The 20204-nt window shown below is 32.8% G+C and overlaps 2 protein-coding genes across 9 annotated transcripts; one reads left to right on the top strand and one right to left on the bottom strand.

The window, feature by feature from the left end:
- Positions 1-2437: 2437 nt before the first annotated feature.
- On the top strand, positions 2438-8234 carry LOC108486172 (casein kinase 1-like protein 3). 5 transcript variants are annotated; one of them, XR_001871441.2, is made up of 15 exons: positions 2438-2843; positions 2940-2980; positions 3129-3198; positions 3300-3448; positions 3536-3702; positions 3836-3897; positions 3981-4044; positions 4125-4209; positions 4306-4432; positions 4770-4852; positions 4978-5035; positions 6038-6165; positions 6363-6547; positions 7282-7767; positions 7849-8234. XR_001871441.2 is itself a non-coding variant. In XM_017790059.2 (14 exons), exons 1-13 carry the CDS (start codon positions 2768-2770, stop codon positions 6537-6539), a joined length of 1287 nt encoding a protein of 428 aa, XP_017645548.1. In that variant the 5' UTR covers positions 2438-2767; the 3' UTR covers positions 6540-6547; positions 7282-8234. The 5 variants fall into 5 exon arrangements, 2 of the variants coding, with proteins under 2 accessions (XP_017645548.1, XP_017645549.1); XR_001871442.2 differs by having other exon boundaries at positions 7845-8234; XR_008283899.1 differs by having other exon boundaries at positions 2439-2843; positions 6092-6165.
- LOC108486173 (probable lactoylglutathione lyase, chloroplastic) lies at positions 7968-11872 on the bottom strand. 4 transcript variants are annotated; one of them, XR_008283900.1, is made up of 11 exons: positions 11505-11872; positions 10922-11126; positions 10657-10781; positions 10424-10488; positions 10080-10292; positions 9891-9938; positions 9629-9736; positions 9315-9455; positions 8844-9037; positions 8713-8761; positions 7968-8531 (listed from the first exon to the last, which is right to left on the bottom strand). XR_008283900.1 is itself a non-coding variant. In XM_017790061.2 (9 exons), exons 1-9 carry the CDS (start codon positions 11650-11652, stop codon positions 8996-8998), a joined length of 1095 nt encoding a protein of 364 aa, XP_017645550.1. In that variant the 5' UTR covers positions 11653-11872; the 3' UTR covers positions 8659-8995. The 4 variants fall into 4 exon arrangements, 2 of the variants coding, with proteins under 2 accessions (XP_017645550.1, XP_017645551.1); XR_001871443.2 differs by lacking the exon at positions 7968-8531 and having other exon boundaries at positions 8659-8761; XM_017790061.2 differs by lacking the exon at positions 7968-8531 and having other exon boundaries at positions 8659-9037.
- Between the last annotated feature and the right edge of the window lie 8332 nt (positions 11873-20204).

The following is a 20204-nucleotide window of genomic DNA, read 5'->3' as shown; positions in this document are numbered from 1 at the left end:
ATTTAGCATATTTTATTTCTTCAATTGGTAAAATATTAATTTCAAAATCATGAGACAATATTTTGTGCATTTATTATTATATCATTTTAGCCTTTTTATATTAATGATTCAAAATTGTTTGAGGTCAGTTTTTTCGAAAAATGGTTCTAGATTATAAAATTGATGCTTCAAGTTATCTATGATACAGAAAACATGTTAGAGAGTATCGGAATTGGTTTTTCGAAGTACTCTCTGATGCTTAAGTCGGTAAAATTTAAAGAAAAAAAAGTTAAAATCAGTGTACAATTTAAGAGTCATCATAATTGGTGAATGTTACAGTGTTAGATATTTATAAGTTTTGTAACGTCTGCCCGGAGCTGCCCAAGCTTATACTTAGATCTAATTGCTCTTCTCAATTGGTGAGTTTACTTTTCCTTGTATTTCCAGGGTCGTTAGATCTTTGCTCAACGGCTTGAGTTGACAGAAGCTGAAGAAAGTTCGTTGTATTTGGCAAAAATTAGTGCATTTGGGCTACAAATAAACATAAATTGGGCCAAACAAATAAAAAATAATATAGTAACCCAAAACATTATATAAAACCCTTTTAGGGGGGGTTTTAATTGATTTAACTACTTATTTCCGGTTTTTTTAATGCTTACGAGCTATTCAATGAAAATCTAATTTAATGGTAGTTGTTGTCGTGTTGGACAAACCGATTTCAATTGGTATGTAGTGTTTTATAATTGGTACAAATAATTTCTATATTTTATAATATATATTTAAAATTTTATCTATATATTTTAATATGATTCGTACTAAATCAAAGCATACATGTAGTAAATTTCACTTGTAAAAAAATCAGAAAATGAATATTTGAAAAGGATAGAAATTTAAAATAAATAAAATATATAAATTTTTATTTCTATCTTTTTTTTTGATAAAGTTGAAAAATTAAAAAAAACATAATATTTAAAAATGTTTACAACTTTTTTACTTTTTTTTCTATCTTTCACTTTTCTACCCAAACAAATACAGTTCAAGAGCTAAATGGGCTTATATCTAAAAAATATATTAGAAAAGGCCCAATCATCACCCAAAACACAAAACACCATAAACCCTAACAACCCTAGTAAAGGCTCCGACGTTTGCTTCCAATGCAATACATTTAATCTTTTTTTTTTTATCTCTAGCGTGTCTATTCTCAGTCTCAACCTTTTTTTTTTAATGCTATCAGTAGATAAACGCCTTGTGTATCCAAATGGGCCCTACGTCACGGCTATGGTCGAAAGTAGACGGGGAGCAAAATTCAGGTGATTATTTTCTGCATCTGACATGATTGAAAGTCAAGCCTCTCAAAGAGGTCATCTAAAACGTGAAACTCAGAAAGAGACATCGGATTCGTCATGGCATTGAGAGAGCATCAACGAAGCAAGAGTCAAGGTCAGAACATCACCCTCTAGACATCGACCATGACAGCCACCCGGGCAGAGCCTGATGCAATGGCACTAATGACAATCAAAGCTTGGGACTAGTGGAAGGCTGGAGAAATGCCGACTTCTAACCATGAACGAGCGGGGCTTCACTATGCAAGAGGGATACATAAAAAGAAACGAAAAGAAAGGCAAAAAAATGGAGTCATCCAAGACAGAGCTTCATTGGCCGTCAAAGATGATGAATAGGAGAGCCAAGACAACCCCTGGAGAAATAGGGCATTACCTTCCGCCGGCGACCAAAGGCAAGTCATGAGACAAAAAGCCGAAACCAACGGTTCAAGTAAGAGCCATGGCTCGCAGCAAAAGGACTGAAATGTCATTGGCCCGGAAGCCTGACGGCCCATTCCTTGTCAACAAAACAAAAGCAAAGGAAAAAAAACATGGAAAAAAGAAGCGGGAAGAAGGGAGAGAGAAGGTGAAAGTTAGGCAAAAGAGGTCGACGGTTGACCCTAAGACTGCCGCTTGGCACCGGCGACATAAGGCCTCCTTTAGGAATGTAAAACGAGAGAGAAAAGTGTAAGGACCTGAAGAGAGAAAAAAGAGAATCCTTAAAGCTCAAGATGATTTTAGAATCATAGAAAGACTAGAATAATACTATATTAATAGTTTAAGAAGTTATTTAGAATATTTAAAATTTAATAGAAAATAGAACAAGTCCATCATACCTTAAACTCTGTTTTCCTTTAAACAACCATATTTTTTTCATAAAAATTGAAACTGTGAAAATTCAAAGGATACTTAAGAGGAAAGCTGGTGGTGTACGGTACCGGCTGTGTCGTTACTCGTTTGTATTGATGTTGATGGTCTCCAAGATTTAGCCGTCAACATTATTTTTATTCCCTAACTAGGCCCAAAATAATTGGTAGCAGACCCATTAATTTACCGTAATACCCTTACAAGGCCGACCAAATCCCAATCATATCCGCCTATAATCACAAAATCCTAAATTACCTACCTACCCCCTTATTTATTTGTTGGTTTGTTTTAAAATCCCATCACTCTATTCAACAGGTCAACGTGCTTCCTTCCCACCTATCCCAAATCCCCAAATTACCCTTTTAAAATATTTGTAAAATTTCTGTTTATCCGTTCTTCATCGTTCTCAAAATCCACGCAGTTCCTTTCTGTTGTTTGTTGTGAGGTTGCTCCTGTTTGTGGTTTCGGTTTTTCACAAGAGAAACATAAAAGAAAAAAGAAACCATAAAAAAGTCTTTCTCAAAATCCTTCTAAGCTCTTGTTCTGGCTTTAATGATCTGAATCTCGTTGATCGGACTCGTCGTCGATCTAATTGAAGCATGGAACGAATAATCGGTGGCAAATTCAAGCTCGGCCGTAAGATCGGCAGTGGATCCTTCGGTGAAATTTATCTCGGTTCGTCTTATCCTCTATTTTTACTCCTTTTTTTCATAATATTTTATGTATACGTTAAAAAGTGATTTTTTTATGATTTTGATTTCGTTTCGGCAGCTACGCATATCGATACTTTTGAGATCGTGGCTGTTAAGATCGTAAGTGTCTTTTTATTTGTTTTAGGTTCATGGATATTGATCTGGTTGACGTTTATGCTTCTTAGTGTAGATATGTGAGATAGAATTGAAAATCGCCTGTTGTAAATTTTTTAAAATTATATTATTAATTTCAATTTGGCTCTTACAGGAGAACAGTAGAACAAAGCATCCGCAGCTGCTGTACGAAGCCAAATTGTACAATATTCTTCAAGGAGGAAGTAAATGCCTTACTACAACTTCAATGAATTCATTTATTTAATTTATGAAATTTTAAACAACTGTGAAATACTGAGTCGCTTTGTTTCTAATTTACGTATAGGTGGAATTCCAAGCATAAAATGGTCAGGTGTTGATGGGGAAGAAAATGTACTTGTTCTCGATTTGCTTGGACCGAGTCTAGAAGATCTTTTTGTGTACTGTGGCAGGAAGTTTTCGCTGAAAACTGTCTTAATGTTGGCTGATCAAATGGTGAACTAAAATCCGTGACATTTTGTTTTTTATTTTATCTTTTTTGGATTGATTATATAAATTGTTACTTTCGTTGAATGTTTTTAGATTACAAGAATTGAGTATGTTCACTCAAAGGGATTTCTCCATAGAGATATAAAGCCTGATAACTTCCTCATGGGACTTGGTCGCAAAGCAAATCAAGTTTATATAATTGATTTTGGGCTTGCTAAAAGATACCGAGACTCCATAACTAATCGCCACATTCCTTATAGGTAGTTTTCTTGTTTAGTTTGTTATTTCTTACCTTTTTGATTCTTTGGATTGCTAGATGCATTCTGTGCCAGTTATGTAATATGTCAATAATGAATTGCTGTTACTGACATAAAAGAATTTTTCTTCCCACAGAGAAAACAAGAATTTAACGGGAACTGCACGTTATGCAAGTTGCAACACTCATCTTGGAATAGGTAATTTTTTTCGGTCAGGTATAAGATGAACAAAGCATTTTTTTCATTTACTTAGATATTAACTTGTAATATTTCTGTTGTAGAGCAAAGCCGGCGGGATGATTTGGAGTCACTTGGATACGTACTTTTATATTTTCTTAGAGGAAGGTAGGTGACCTATTTTAAGTGATTTTATGAATTGGTTTATTTTCTGTATATTAAACCTACCAAAATGTTTCATGATATAGCCTTCCATGGCAAGGTTTGAAAGCTGCAACAAAGAAGCAGAAATATGATAAAATATGTGAGAAGAAGGTGTCCACTCCTATTGAGGTGTGTTTGCATTTATATATCTTTTAGTTCTATATTGTGGTTCAAGTATTATTTGATTAACATGGCTTCTCTTTCCTCTGACTCCTGTTGATCAAGGTTCTATGTAAGTCTCATCCCGTGGAGTTTGCATCATACTTCCATTATTGTCATTCCTTGACATTTGATCAACGACCTGATTATGGATTCTTGAAGCGTCTGTTCCGTGATTTATTTGCTCGTGAAGGTATTGTTGTATGCATTCCACCATTTATTTCTGTAAAAGCAGTCTGATTTTCTTAGCATATACGTTGACATTTCCTTGCTTGAAATTTTCAAATGCTTCTGTTGCTTGTTGGTCATTACTTTTCTGCAGTTGACATGTGCTATACTCTTATGTCTTCTATGTTCAGCAAGGGCTCATTGTTTCAAAGCATAAGGCTTAACCAATGAAAAGGCCTATGACAATTGGCTTGTTGGACAAGTATCAGGATGTTGACCTTGTAATGATGACGACATGACATAGATGAAAAATTTTGTACATAATTTGCTGCAAAGTAATTTTCAGTTCTTTTTTGTGGTAGGTTATGAGTTTGACTACATATTTGACTGGACGATCATCAAGTACCAGCAGGCCCAGAAAAGTAGATCTCAGCATCAGTTGTCTGTTAGTATCTTGCTCCTTTTCCTTAAAACTTGTAACAAAAATTATTTTTCTTTGCATTTAGAATGTACTTGTATCATTCATAAGAAATACTGGTTCTTTCTGATAAGATTATATTTCCCCTACAGCCAATTCCTGGAGGTAGCAGCAGTCGCCCATTACCAGTTGATGTAGATAATCATCAAGGTTAGCTCCTGCTGATGTGCTTTGTGCTCAAATGACTGAAAGGTGTTTTGAGGAGTTTATCTGTTGGACAAAAGAATCCTAGAAGACCTGTAATAAGTTAAGCAGGACATCCTAAGTCCTAATTTGAGGAGTATGGTGTCTTTAACTAAATTCATACACCATGGTCGGAAGAACTTTAATCTTGGGGTCACTTTCTTTTTTCTCGTCTGTTTGGTCTGTGAACAGTATGCATTTGTTTTCTTTCCTGAAAAGAAAAATTTTAAATGATATGGTCTATTTTCCTTTCTGAAAATTATATTGAAAAACTAGTTTTTTCTTTACATATTTTACATCTTGAACATTACAATTTAACGGTAAAATTTACCAATTTTTATTCTTTCTTCTTGAACTGTGGTTACTACAGCAATTTTGTTATAAAAATCCATATAATCCTTTCTCAGAATGCTTGCCCTTTAAACATGTACTTTATCATTAAAGGGAAAGCCGCTAGTCAATGTCTCTAGTCTAATGCCTAATGTACCATTTTGATTGTTTTGCTTTCTGGGACTGAGACTAAATTTATATATCCATAAGATTACTTTGGTTAAAAGGAGGATTTAAAGAACAAAATGGCAGTGACTGAGACTGCATTTCCTTGTCTGATACAGGTTTCTAGATTTTTAATATCCCATCTATGTTGGTTTCACCTTTATTTTGCTGTGTGTGGGGCAGAGGCTTAAGGTAGAGAAAAGATGCCTAGTTGCCTTTAATATTGGGAGACTAGGATGTTTACTTGTATGCTGTTGATGCACATATCTGTAAATATGTGAAATTTATAGATAATATGAATAATTTATATAGAAATCTTTATGGTAGCCATTTGGTTGTATCATACAGAAAAGGTGATAGGGCTGAGATGCAAAACCATCATGATCACTATCTTTAGCAAGATCTCTAATTCTGCTATTCATAATTTTTGTTTTGTTTGGAAATAACATTAAGCTGTTATTGTTTAAATGCCAGGAGGCTTCAGTGCTACTTATTCTACTGACATCATTAGATCAAACAATGCTCCAGGTCAAGGTGTTCGCATGCAATTTAAACCAGCGACAGGAAAGAACTTGATTTCTGATACTACTATTGATAAAAATGTAAGTGTAGCCTTTCAAAATAAGAAGGAAAATTTATGTTAGCTACTCTTCTTCATCAAACTCTTACTTGTGTAGATATTTATGGATACAATTCTCTATCCTTGATTTGTGTTAATTAGGAAATATTTTCCTTGCTTTTAATTTTGGATTGCATTGTAGCATTTATGCATTATTTAATTTTTTATGTTTATTGGCAGATTTTTGACCCTCACACACCCTCATCTTCATTTGCACCTGCTGGCACCTCAAAAAGAAATGGTCAGAAATCAACAGCGCCCCCTGACGCTGCTAATTCTGACCATGGACAGGGAGACAAAATCAGATCTTCTAGTAGTTTGTTTTCATCATTGCATCGCATTTCTTCTGCCAAATGATGAAAATGGTAATTTATCAGCTCATAGATCAGTTTCTATTAAGTTTGACCTCTATCCAAATGCTATTAATGGTGGCATCCTGGTATCATGACTAAATATGCAAAAATATGTTTTAGCTATCTAATGTGCATTTCTGGAGGCCTGCAAAATTTGCTTCCAAATAAAGATTTATATTTTGCTTGCTCAGAATGTTGGTTCCGTGTAGTATAAACATCGGTTATTATGAAATACCAATACTTGAAGCTTGTTTGATTCCCGTGCTGTACATAGAAGTCATCAATGACCTCAGCAGCCTTTGTATCTATGGTGGGGAAGGACCAATGATGAAAAGGAAAATAGAGAAAATTTATAAGATTTGATCTATTTGTATCTAAAGTATCTACTCCAAATATTGAAAATTAAAAGCGAAAGTCTTTATTTTGTATCTAAAGTACTGACTCCCTCTAAGGACTCATTGAGGCAATGGAATTTATGGCCTCTTTTTTTCCTCTAAAGCCTTTGCTATTTCCACTTCGTTTATGTGCATAACTTCAACCTCGTGTTTAACTTGATAAGAGCAGAATGCTCTCTAGGCCATTGTGTAAGAATGATGATAAATTAGCTGTTCTGTGCCGTCAAATGTACAGTATGAAAGTTTTGCTAGCATATTGTTGATTTTGTTTGAATTTTAAGACTGATTTTAAATAATCCTCAACTGTCAGTTTCATATGTTCTAATTGGCTGTATGCATTTCCGCCTACAGTGCTGTGGTGAGGGAAGCTTAGGGAAATGACAATTCAGGGTGCATTTGAAGACCATACAACGTATATTTATCTACATGTTAACTAAGGCCAGATCTAGTAAAGGCTGCTTAATGCTGAAGGCTGAACACTGAACACACTAGTTGTGGTAATATCTTGCCCTAGTCCTTGATCCTGCAACTATCTACTGTGTATGTGATGTAAAGTTGAGTTGTACGTTGGCTTTCAACTTGATTTTGTGAATTGGTTAAGTATGCCTCGGATAGGCTGTGGAATCTTGACAGGCAGTATGCCAACAATATATAACTACCAAGCTTGTCATGTTATGTAAATCCTCATAGATGCTGTTCAGGATAGTCAGAGAAGGTAGAAAGTAGACTACAATTTACTTTTTCTGTGGCCATTCGGAGTTCGGTGTTCTGAAGATATATGCAGCTAAATTGGACTTTGTGAGCAGTTTTCTATGTGGTGTTTGAAGTTTGAACCAGGTCGGGGATAAAATATTTCCATTTCGCCAATTGTTGAATTTAAGAATTCTTTTTTGGTTTATTGACACAAATAATAGTCAGGTGTTGAGAATTTGTGCATCCGAACCTGGATGACTGTAGCATTGCTTCAAGCTCCTTCAGGTATGTGCAGCTACTGAACCAAACCACTTTGTGATAAACATGCTATATCTCAGAAACTGGTGCGATTCATGCCTGTAGTGGAGTTCAGGAAATCTAAAGTTGGATGATCACAAACATTTTGTTTGTTTCCATGATTTAGTAGGTCTTAAAATGTTGGGAAATTAGGCACTGCAGGCTGAACTTTGTAATAATATAAAAAAAGAAAGAAATGTTCAAGTATTGTGTGTAAATAGTATTGATAGGGCCTTTTAAGTTATGATACCCATTTATGAAAGTTTTTTATTGTAATTTTTTCCCCTTTTTAAGGTTTTTTTTTTTTTTTAAAATTATGTAGCTATATAATATTATATGAGTTGTTCTGAAATCAGGTTATGATAATCGGATCAAAACACCTGGTTCCAATAATAAACCGGGTTTAATTTTACGATAAGGCTTAAAAGAAAGTCAATGTAATTGATTAGTATTTTATATTATAAATGTATTTAATGTCAATAATGTACATATATAAAATATTTTTCACAAAATCAATAGATATTCGTATGTGCTAGTATCTATAGAAATGCGATATATGTTGACTTTTAAGATACTGTCTGATTACCTTGATTTCGTGGAATGGCCTCAACCTGTGTCAAAAAGCATTCGGTTATCGAACGCAAAGGAAAAGCTTCTGCTGCCTTTGTTTAAAACACATTGCAACGTAAAGAAGAAATATCGACATGCAACACAAAATGCAAGTCTTTGACATCTTAGTTTTGGGCAATGCTTTTTTCGTGGGACTGAAAAAACAAAAGAAGAGAAATCAACCTTAAACACATAAGATAAGCAGGTATGTTTGCTGTGCCATTCTTCTCTCCTACATTGATAGTGAATTTGATTGAAACAAAAAAAAAAAAGAAGAAGAAAAAAAGGAAAATATAATTAAAATTGTAACTGACATCTCGATGTTTCTTCACTTCCACGAAGCTATGCAATTGTCACTGTAGAAGACTCATCTACAAAACGGGATTGGCGGAGTTCTTCCACAAATCCTTGCAGATCGGATTTGGATTTCCGTGTCAAAAGGATCATATCAGAATGTCTCTAAACCTCACTCCAATTCCTTGAGGAAGTCAATATTATCAACAAAAACCTTCAAAATTTAACAGCAAAATAAGTTGACTATTTAAAAAAAAAGGGTACAAACAAAACAAGTCGATTCATAACCCTAAGAAGAAACAACTTAAGAAGAAAAGAGTTGATACGGCTAGGTGTTGGAGCAATGCAAAATGAATGTGCAAACATTCTTGACATATTTTCTTTCATTAGACATTGGTGATGCTGTTGAATAATAAACAATTCAAGGGAAAAATTTTCAGCTCTCAAACAACAAGCATCAATGCATAAATTAAAAGATTCAAAATGCATACCGTCTTCCAACCATCAGGATCTAAGCATGCTGTGATCTTGGTGTTAATTCCAGGTAATGGTCCAGGTTCACGCATGATTTTTCCACCAAAAAGTTTAATTCCCTCTGCAGTTTTGTAAACATCATCTGTGCCAATTGCAATCTGTAGAGACGCGAATAATATGTCACTAACTTGTGCCGTATGTAGGAAATAAAGACTTGAAAAAAAAATAAAAAGTAAAATCATAGGACATGCTGCATGCAGTTACATTTTGCAAGCAAATAGAAAAAAACTTTTCAACATTTTAAGTGAAAAGAAAATAGAAATATTTCTACCTGAGCATAGCCATTTCCTTTATCATATTCTGTGACCCCATAGTTGTATGTCAACTCAAGCACAGCATTTTTATCTTCAGGCCCGTAACCCATCATGGCTATTGTATACTAAATGGAAAATTCATAAACATATGTCAGTGTTATATCTGACATACAAATTACTAAAAGGTTTACATGAATAAGTTTATCCTCGCAGCCCTTTACCCCACCCCCCACCCCCAAGTCCTGCATTTTTTTTTTCTTTTAGAGGATAGTTATTTACCTTGTACTCTGGATTATCTCGTGTGCGAAGAAGCTCCATGCCGAAGGCCTGCAACAAAAGGATATAGAGACTAAGACCAACACCAAAACCTACAAACATAGTAACCCCCAAAGAAAATGGCATTTTCAGGTAAAAGACGGTAAATAGCGTCATATGCCATTCCCCAATGTTCTGTACAGCAACTTTCACCTTCTCATAAAAAGTTATGGAGCGATCAAGATCACCGACACGGAGCATTACTTGGCACAAAGGTTCAGGAGTAGGCCCCCTTTCAATCAGTTCAAACTTGTAACCATTAGGTTCCTCAATAAATGCAATTACAGTGGAACCACCTTTCACTGGACCAGGTTCTCTGGTTACTTTTCCACCCTTAGCCTTTATAAGCTCCACAGCCTTGGCAACCTAATAAATGGAGAATATAAACATTCAGCTTTGAAAACAGAACTCAGCAGTTCCAAGATACAACACAGTCTATCATCTTATAAAAAATGGAAAAAGTAATACAATTTTGGGAAGCCAAATTTCGAACTTACGTCCTCAACAGCAATACCAAAATGACCAAATGCGGTTCCAATCTCATACTTGTCAACTCCATAATCTGGTAACACCAGTCGAGGAAAATGAATATCCAAACCTGAGCTAATATGTACTGTCTACTCTAATACTCATGTATGGGGAAGCAATTTTTTCATAAATAGTAAATCGGTTAGAAAATTGCAGACACATCAAAATTTAGAAGAAGCAAAAGGGTAGTATGATAGGTTACTGTAAGTTAGTTCAATAACAAAGTGAGAATCTTCTGGCCCGTATCCAAGAAAAGCATTCGTGTATCTCTCCTCTGGTATGTCTCGTTTCCTCAACAGTTTCATTCCCAAGCACTCGGTGTAGAATCTGAAACCATGATACACTCGAGTTTGGTTCAAAGATTCCAATCACAAGATCGTATACAAGGAAAAAAAAAATCTAGTGAGCAATCTGCTAACGAGACTAATGAAGGATATATAACAACAATATATTTTGAGAAGAAATACTTGATGGTCCTGTCTAAATCCCCGACTCGATAAACGACATGGAGCATTCTTCTTTTGTCCTTTTTAACCCACTCTAGAGCAGTTTCCTGGGCAGTAGCCGTGCTTGCGTGTACCACATTTCCGACCGGAGGCATCCCTACCCTGGTTCCCGCAGTTTTCAAAAGCTTTGAAGCTTTCAAACCAAAGAAATGTGTCTGAGGAACAGCTGCATAAAATTTCGACATATATTTATGTCTAATCCATCCATCCGAAGTCATTTCTCTCATTCTATAAAATTCAACATAATCTCCACATAATGGTACTTTTTGTTTTACAAATTAATGATCTTTTTCTACCCAAATAGGTACTATAATTGCATTGTAAGCAGATGCCACCAAATTCCTTAAAAAATCTAATATTTAAATCTTAAAATAATCTAAAATGAACTCCAGAAGAAATTCAACTAGAAATCCCAATTCGATCTAATTCTTCAATCGGTAATTAAATTCCCAATTAGTGTAAATATGTAAATTCTAAGACATACAATACAAGGAGATGAATTTGATTTAAAAAAAAAAAAGGGGGGTGGGGAAGAGAGGCTTACTGCTGGTAAGATGAGAGAAATGGAGGTGAGAAGGAAGGCGAAGGGGTGAAAGGGAAAGGCCAAAGCGGGAAGTGGAAACACCACCGGAGAACCTAAACGACGAGAGGGAAGGTCGTATTGAGGACGCCATGGGAATTATCCTCACCATCCTCGTGAATTGCTTTCTCTCCCTCTCTCTCTATATATGTGTGTACGTAAGAAGGAAGCAGCAGCGTGTATGGTGTGTGATGTTGCCAGCAGCCGTCTGTGACGGTAACCGTAGTCCGTCTTTCTGGGTGTTTTTTTTCCAGGTCAGTGCAGTGAAAGAAAGAAAGAGAGTGAGGTGAGTCCGTGAATTTGCGATCCTATAACAGTTTTTTTTTTTTATCTCCGTTAAAATTAAATAAAACAAAACACTAAATTAAATTAGGGTAAACTGCACCAATTGTCCCTAATTTTTTATTAAAATTACATTTCGGTCATCCAACTTTCAAAAATTACATAATTGTCATTAAAATTATCGAAATATTACATTACACTCATTTATTAACTTAACATGTTAATTTGAAGGGTTAATAACAAATTTAGCCCTTAAATATAATTAAAATATCAATTTGATACTTTAAAAATTTTTCTTAATAATAATTCCAAAAATCTTTAAAAATTTAAATATATATTAATTCCTTAAAATACAAACAACCAGGCATATTTATAACGAGTTAAACAAGATTAATTAAATTCTTTAGAAAATGAAGAACAGTGTTCATAAAAAATTGGATATAAAATTCTTCTGCAAACAATATATAGGAAAAAAAAATGAAGTCGGAAGTTATAATCCCATTGCCTGGGCTTTCATCAAATCAAAGAAGCTTTGCAAATTTTGGAATGAGAAGAGTTAATGGTTTAATTTTTTTAGACATTTCATGGAGAGGATATAATCCGCTTTGGTTCAACCAGATTTGATTTTAAGCTTCGATTTGTTGTGGTTATATTGGAGGTAAGGCGCCAATTTCACTGTAAATTTTCTCCTTTTTGAGGTCTCCAGCTCGGGCTTTCTGATAGAAATCAAAATGGTGCAGAGCTCTTGGGATTACTGAGTTAATTAGATCAGATGTTTTTGATTTTTTTTTTCATGGGTTTCTCTGCCTATAAGGATGAGATTAATTTGGGTACCTTTTAGTTTTATTTATTTATTTATTTATTTATTGTACTTCCAATTTTTAAAAAACTTTTTGCGATCAAATTAATATATTTTTTCAAAAACATCTATTTTTATTTTTATTTTTATTTTTGAATTACTATTAAGGTTAATTTTAAAAGAATATTTTAGTTATAGTTCAAAGGTCTTCAAATTACCATGCTATATCATCATTTTAACGGAAGTTAACAAATGAGTGACCAAAATGTAATAGTTCGATAACTTTAGTGACAATGAATTTTAAACTCCAAAAATAATGTTTAGATGTTGACAAATATCCTATTGAATATAGTAAAATATTAAAAGAATAAATATTAAAAAAGATACTTGACAACTTTTTAAAATTATTTGTGGAATAAAAAAATCCATTACCACATTACCAAATCAAATTGAATAAGGTTGAAAATGCTTAAATCAATTTCTAAAATAAAATCTTAAATCAAAATAAACTTAAATTAAAAATTTATACAAGATATATTTAAAATAAAACTCCAACATAAAATTCAAATTTTGAAATAAAATGAAATTTAGGGCAACTTAGGTGTGTCATCACCCAATTTTTGGAGAGGTTCTATTTTGGTCACTAAATTTTAAAAATTTTAATTTCATCACTAATATTTTATAATTTAAATTGTAGTCATTCACCGTTAAATACTTGACGGAAAGTTGAAGTGGGCCATTTCTATTGGTCTAATAATAAATTTAGACATCTAATGTTTACATATTTTATCAATTTGATTCTAAATTTAAAAGTTTAATAAATTTAGCCTTTAATATTTATGAAATTTATCATTTAATTCTACTTCTAAAAATTTAATAAATTTAACCTTATATATTTACAAAAAAATTCATACTTTAAACTTTTAGAATTAAATTAAATTGACAAATTTTGCTTGGTTTTAGAATCTAGAAAAATAGAAGTTAAAGATGATGAAATTCTTCTTTATTCAGAGTTAGAGAACATAAGGAGGTAAAAAAATAGAGAAAATATTAAAACTACAACAAGAAAATTGTGGGTTGATTAGATCGAGATCAGAGCATGTCGTTTTGCCTAGCATATATCCCCAGAATACAGTCGCATCATCTGAGCATGCATTGGCCAAGGAAACAATTAGGCAATCACAAAATGGTGCAGCAACAACAAATTCTAGTAATTTGTTGACTAGGATTGCGCTAGTAAGCATTGGAACTCAGGCACGAGTAGGCAAAGATCCCAAATTCCTTAAAAACATGTAAGGCAATATGTTAGAAAAGACAATGGTGATGCTATAGATTAAAGTCGATTTTTGTCCAAGACTTTAGTGCTATAGATTAAAGCCGGTTTTTGTCCAAGACTTTATAAAAGACTTGCATTTCTTAATGTTTGTGTGAAGTAACAATTTCAACATGAGAAGAAGAAAGAAAGTTAAAAAATTAGACAATGCAAACAAGAGTTATTAAGTCCGAGGTTGTACTTTTTAGAAATTAGACATCATATTTTCTTAAAACTTTTAGAATCAAAAATAAATTTACAAATTTTATAAATGTTCAGGGCTAAATTTATTGAATCTTTTAAAGTTAGAACTAAATGACAAATTTTGTAAATGCTGAAGGTTAACTTTGCTGAATTGTAGATTTAAAATCAAATTGATAAAATATGTAACTATTAGAGGATTAAAATCATTATTAAGTCAATAGAAAAAGGCCCACGCAAGCTTTCCATTAAGTATTTAACAATGGGTGACTAGAATTTTAAATTTTGAAAATGTTGGTGATAAAATTGAAAGTTTTTGAAGTTTGGTGATGAAAATGGAAGGTACCCAAAAATAGGGTGACCATCTAGCTATTATACCCTAAAATTGATTAAAATGAAGAAAAGAAAAAGAAATTGGTTCCAAAATGCCATGTGGAGGGGTTTATTAGTCTCTTCCAATCAAACATGGTGTTGCAAGAAAAAAAGGAATCAAACAAAAGAAAGGAGCATCACAACCCTTTTTCGGGGCTCTACCCTCCCCCATCTCTTATTCTTCCCTATCTCATCATTATATCCCACTTCTAAATAAAACTCTCCTAATATTATTTCATTCATTACTTCACTTAGAAAATAAAGAAATTTTTTCTTTTCGGTTTCTAACGCAAAGAATGTTTAGCATCCTTCTTTATGTAACAAAACATGTAATCAACAAGTTTAGTACTTGTTACTCACCTTGGATGCCAAGCTTACTTTCCTACTTTAATATATATAGTATGAGTTTCTATTTTAAAGCAAGAAACAATGTGTAATTAAAGAAATTTATCTATTTTTATATTCTGGTTTTGTAGTATTTGAAGTTGTTTTTTGTAAATATGATAATATTGTAATTTAATGGATCAATCTTTCAGGGCTTTTTTGAATTGCTAATTGGACCAAGAAAAATGGCCAGGGAAATCATGAAGAGTGCTCAGCCCATAATTTCATATGGCTAGCCCTTTCTCAAGCTTGGACCTGACGGATGGATAAAATAAGCTCTCCCCTAACATGACTACATACATTTCTTAGTGGACCAGACAAACAAAAGCTTGGAATGAATTCTATTATTACGATCCAAAATTCCAATCAAAATCCATAACTTTTTCTTTTAGGGGTGTTCAAATTTCGTTAAAATCAAATTAGCCGACTAAATCGATCTAATTCGGTTAATCGGTCAGTGGCTGAACTTAGTTCGGTTAGAGGTCGGTTAATGATTTTTTAGAATTTTGATTATCAGTTAATTCGATTCGAAATCAAGTAATTAACCGAATTAACCAAACTTAATAATTAATATTATGTGTTAATTTCAAGACTTATGTAGTGTTTTTAATTATGTAGTGTTTCAAGACATAAATTTTTTATTAATTCGGTTAACTTTCAAGACAAAAACATATATTTCGGTTAATTTCAATGTATTTTTTTTATATGTTTTATGCTTGTTTTAAACAAAAAACAAAAACATATAAATTTCGGTTACTGATTGAATTAACCAAAATATTTCGGTTCAGTTAATTTTTTTAAAAAAATCAGTTCGGTTAACGCTTAAATGATTATAAGTTCAGTTAATACTAGTTCGATTCGGTTATTAACTGAACTGACCATTTGAACACCCCTACTTCCAATTTGTAAATTAAAACATGACAAAAAGTTAAAATATTATATAATGTTTAATTCAAATATGCAATGTTAGCTTAAATATAATTGAAGAGAGGTTTGGAAAAAAAAAATCAATCCAATGTTTTGTAACAAAGCTTAGATTAACTATTTTCAAACTCTTATCATTTTAACCTCTCCATTGTACAATTTAATCATAGTTCTCTTGTTTTCGACTCTAATTGGGAGGCCTTTGTTGGTGTTTGACCATATTGTTTTGAAGCAATATGACTTTATCATCTTGAACGTAAACCTTTACTTCAAAAAGTTTGGGAGACTGATTGTTTAAGTACACTAGCCTTTGTTGTCTATTCAAAGATGAAGCACTGTAAGCGGGCTTTACTATAATGGAACTAGCATCCTTTTGGAAACCTAGAAAAGAGCTTCAAATATTTGTGGGATGATTTTGAAGGAAAAAGAATTGAGACTAGCTTGATCTAATAGAGCAAGAACACACTTACTAGACAAAAGGTTTACATCCATTGGCATGTTCAAGGAGAAAGAATCTATCCATCAGAAGTTGATGATTCTATTATCAAGGGCAATCTATCTATCAGAAAAGCATTTGTTGATCCTTTTGTCTATGTTTATCCAACCTCTTTCAAGCCTTCAGCAATATTGTAATACTCCACATTTGACCCTATCACCAAATCCAAATGCGAGATGGCACATCCGTTGCCATATCAACTCAAACTATTATCAACCATTTCATTCAGTAAAAAATTGGATGTAACATTAAAACATTTTTATAAAATCTTAGAAAATAGATAAATTTAATTTTAGGTCTTTAAAATCATGTTAAAATCACTTGAAAATTGGTTTCTTAGTGTTAGGAGGTGTCCAAGGCCGAATACAACCCTTAGGAAGTCAAAAGGGTTCAAAATAGCATAATGACCTTTTTTAAAAATTGTAGTATTGGTACAAGTCCCCAGTTGTACCAATACAAGTCCCATGTACTATAGCATTTTTGTAACACCCCATACCAGATCCGATCGTTAGGTCCAAGCTATAGGATGTCACATATTTTGCCAGAGCAACTACGATTTCATTTGCAATTCAACGATTAATACATGCTATTAAGCTCATTTTATATTTACAACATGTTATATAATTGAATCTGGGCTTTAAATGAGCTTACGAAAGCTTTTTCGGTAACATGAGACCTGTTAACGACCAAAATGTAAAACTTTCAAACTTATCGGATTGGTGTCGTGACCATGAAAAGATCATGTCACGACTTCCAGGGAAGTAGATTGGCATCACGACTTCAATAGTACAATGTCATGACTTCGAAAATAGAAGGTTGATGCCGCGACTTCAATAGAGGATGTTGTGATGTTGGGGGCTAATGTTGCGACATTGAAGGCAATTCCCTACAAAAACTTACATCATTTGTTTCATCCCACCAATTTATTAACACATTTGGTTTTTAAACCTGAAATTGCAATTCTACTCAACATATATGCATTTACATAACTTAAACATATCAACCATTGTGCTATTTACATATATATATCATATACAACTCATGTACCATAAATCAGACTAACCATTATATCTAAAATACCAAATCGACAAATTACTACTTAAAAATGACTCAATCCTAGATACATGCCACATATTGAAACAATAAAGAACTGTACGAACATTATTGAGTCGAGAGTTGTAGTTTGGATGCTAGATCAATCCTCGAGTCTTTAAGATCAACTACTACCTGTACACAGAATAAACAAATCGTATGTTGAGTGATAAAGCTCAATGGTACTTTCGTCATTCAAGTCAATAACATTAACATTAATGTGAACTAATACAATTCAAGACACAACTATTTCAATTTATATGTTCATGATTCATATGCCAATTTCATATACTATCTTAATTGGTAAATCGACAAACATTTCATGCCATACTTTCTAACAACAAAATATAATCATTTTTATTACAATTCATGCCAATTCAATTCATCATTCATGTATATAAGTAGATGCCAACTTGATACTGAATCTCATTTTACTATCTCATTCTCTCTTGAGTCTATTGACTCATACATATTCAAATCGGCCCCTAGGGCTCGTTTTTAATCAGTTCATATGATCTTTCACATGCTATCACATATCACATTTCATAAGTATACATAATGTACCATTTTTATCATCATTTTATAGCACACATCATTTAGCAAATTCAAGTTTTGTAACCTCTATTGACCAGACACTGACTCAAGATGGATACATGAATCTATTTTACCCTGTCACCCCGGGTTGCCTAGAAATGATGACTATTAGAGCTAGTACAATCTACCATCCCGGATTGCCCATCAATGATGGCTTTCACAATCTGTTTACTTTATCATCCCGGGCTGTCCAACAACAATAACTACTTGAATATGTACATTCTACCACCCCGGGTTGCTTGACAACGATGACTTTTAATTATTATACCTAACCCTATGGTATGCCAACTCCATCCATCTCTACCCAAACAATTAATAGGGTAACCAATGTCCAAATGCATATCATTACATATTTAATCACCCTTTAAATGTTTAAACCATAAGAAATCAAAATGTTTACCTTTAATTCAAAAATCTCCGCAAAATGGGAGAAATTTGATCAAAATCAAGCTAAATGTTAATAGGAAATTTAAGGAGAAAGAATGAATTTCTTTTGAAATTAAGGAGGAAAAAGATGTTTGGATGCTAAGAAAATCAAAAGGATGAAAGGAATTTTGAGAGAAAACTCTTGATTTCAAATCTAATAAATTTTTGAAATGGTTGAAAGTGTAGATGGAAGTGGGTGGTCTTATATAGCCAACCAAATTTTAAAATTTGGACTATTTAGCGCCAAGCCCCCTCTTATTTCCTTCCTTGTTCTAAAAGCTCCTGTTTCACTTAAATCTTCTTAATTTACACATTAGACCTCTAACTTAAAAATTGTTCCAATTTAATCCCCACTAATATATTTTTATTAACCTAATTATTATTATAATTAATTAATTAATTAATTTTATTAATTTCTAATTTCTATGACACTAAACCCAATCTCTCACTGGAGCCCACAATTAAATTACTCAATTTTACTAACTCGATTTTCAGGTGTGACAGGGAGACACACCGAGGTTATGCACATATTGTAGGAACTCAGGGTATACGAAGCCAACATGTCCACACAACCCGAGAGCATCAAGGACAAGAGTTAATTAAAACACTAATTCATGCAGTGAAAACATTAATTTATTTATTTATTCTTTATTTTTTTCTTCTATAAAGTGTAAGTTAATATTAATTCTTGAAGTAAGATATATTACAATACGCAAGCCAAAGTTTTAATCTTTTTCTGAACCTTTTGAGCAATTCTTTACTTTGTCAAAATATTGTACTTAACAAATGGATGGAGAAAAACATAAATGAAAAAGTAACAAAAATAATTGTAAATTTTAAACTCACAATATGATATGGTACAAAGCAAACCAATTTAATAGATTTGTTTCGTATATTGTAAATAAGTGTACATTGAGATGTAAAACAAATTATACAATTTGAAAAAATTACAAATAATCTAATCATCGACGTTCGAAATGTGTTTATAATATTGGAAAAGTTTGGAATACTAAGAAAAACGCGTCCTACAGGGCACATTTTCACTGATGTGATAGTGAAAACGTGCCTTATAGGACACATTTTTATTCTCTCTCCAAAAAACGCGTCTTATAGGGCGTGTTTTCACTGATGTCATAGTGAAAATGTGCCTTGTAGGACGTGTTTTCCCTTCTCTCTCTAAAAACAATGTAAATCGATAAATTTAAAAAATTTCAGCCTACTTCCTCAAATGTTTTTTCCAACATATATGTAAAAATTAACCCATAGTTTCATAGATATATTATATATTATTAATTACGGTTAATATGTTAATTACCTAGTTTTGAACCAAGTTAATTAGCAATCTAAATTTAAAAAAAAAAATAATTAACCTCTGGTCGTATTAAATTTAATAACTGATCGATTAATCGAATTAATTCAGTACGATCGATTAATTCGATTTTAATGGAAGTTTGCACATCCTACTAGCAGTAAAACCCCTGGCACTATTGCATATAATAAGTTTTTACAAAGCTACTATAAAATTGAACGTTGATAATGACAATATAGAATGATCGCAAAGCAATAAGAAAGAAAAATAAAACACACAGATTTTATGTGAAAACCCTTTCGGGGAAAAACCATGACAGAGGAAAAGAAAATCCACTAATGTTGAAATTCAAATGATACAAGAGTATTTTCGACTACAAATAATTAAATGTTGAAAAACCTTATTCTAATCAACGTCAAATGGAATAAGAGTAATTCTATATGGATTCTACTTGTGCAGCATAGTCTATATTG

This window comes from Gossypium arboreum, chromosome 6 (assembly GCF_025698485.1).
Source record: "Gossypium arboreum isolate Shixiya-1 chromosome 6, ASM2569848v2, whole genome shotgun sequence".
In the NCBI taxonomy this organism is placed as follows: Eukaryota; Viridiplantae; Streptophyta; class Magnoliopsida; order Malvales; family Malvaceae; genus Gossypium; species Gossypium arboreum.
This window is presented reverse-complemented; position numbering and strand designations above follow the sequence as displayed.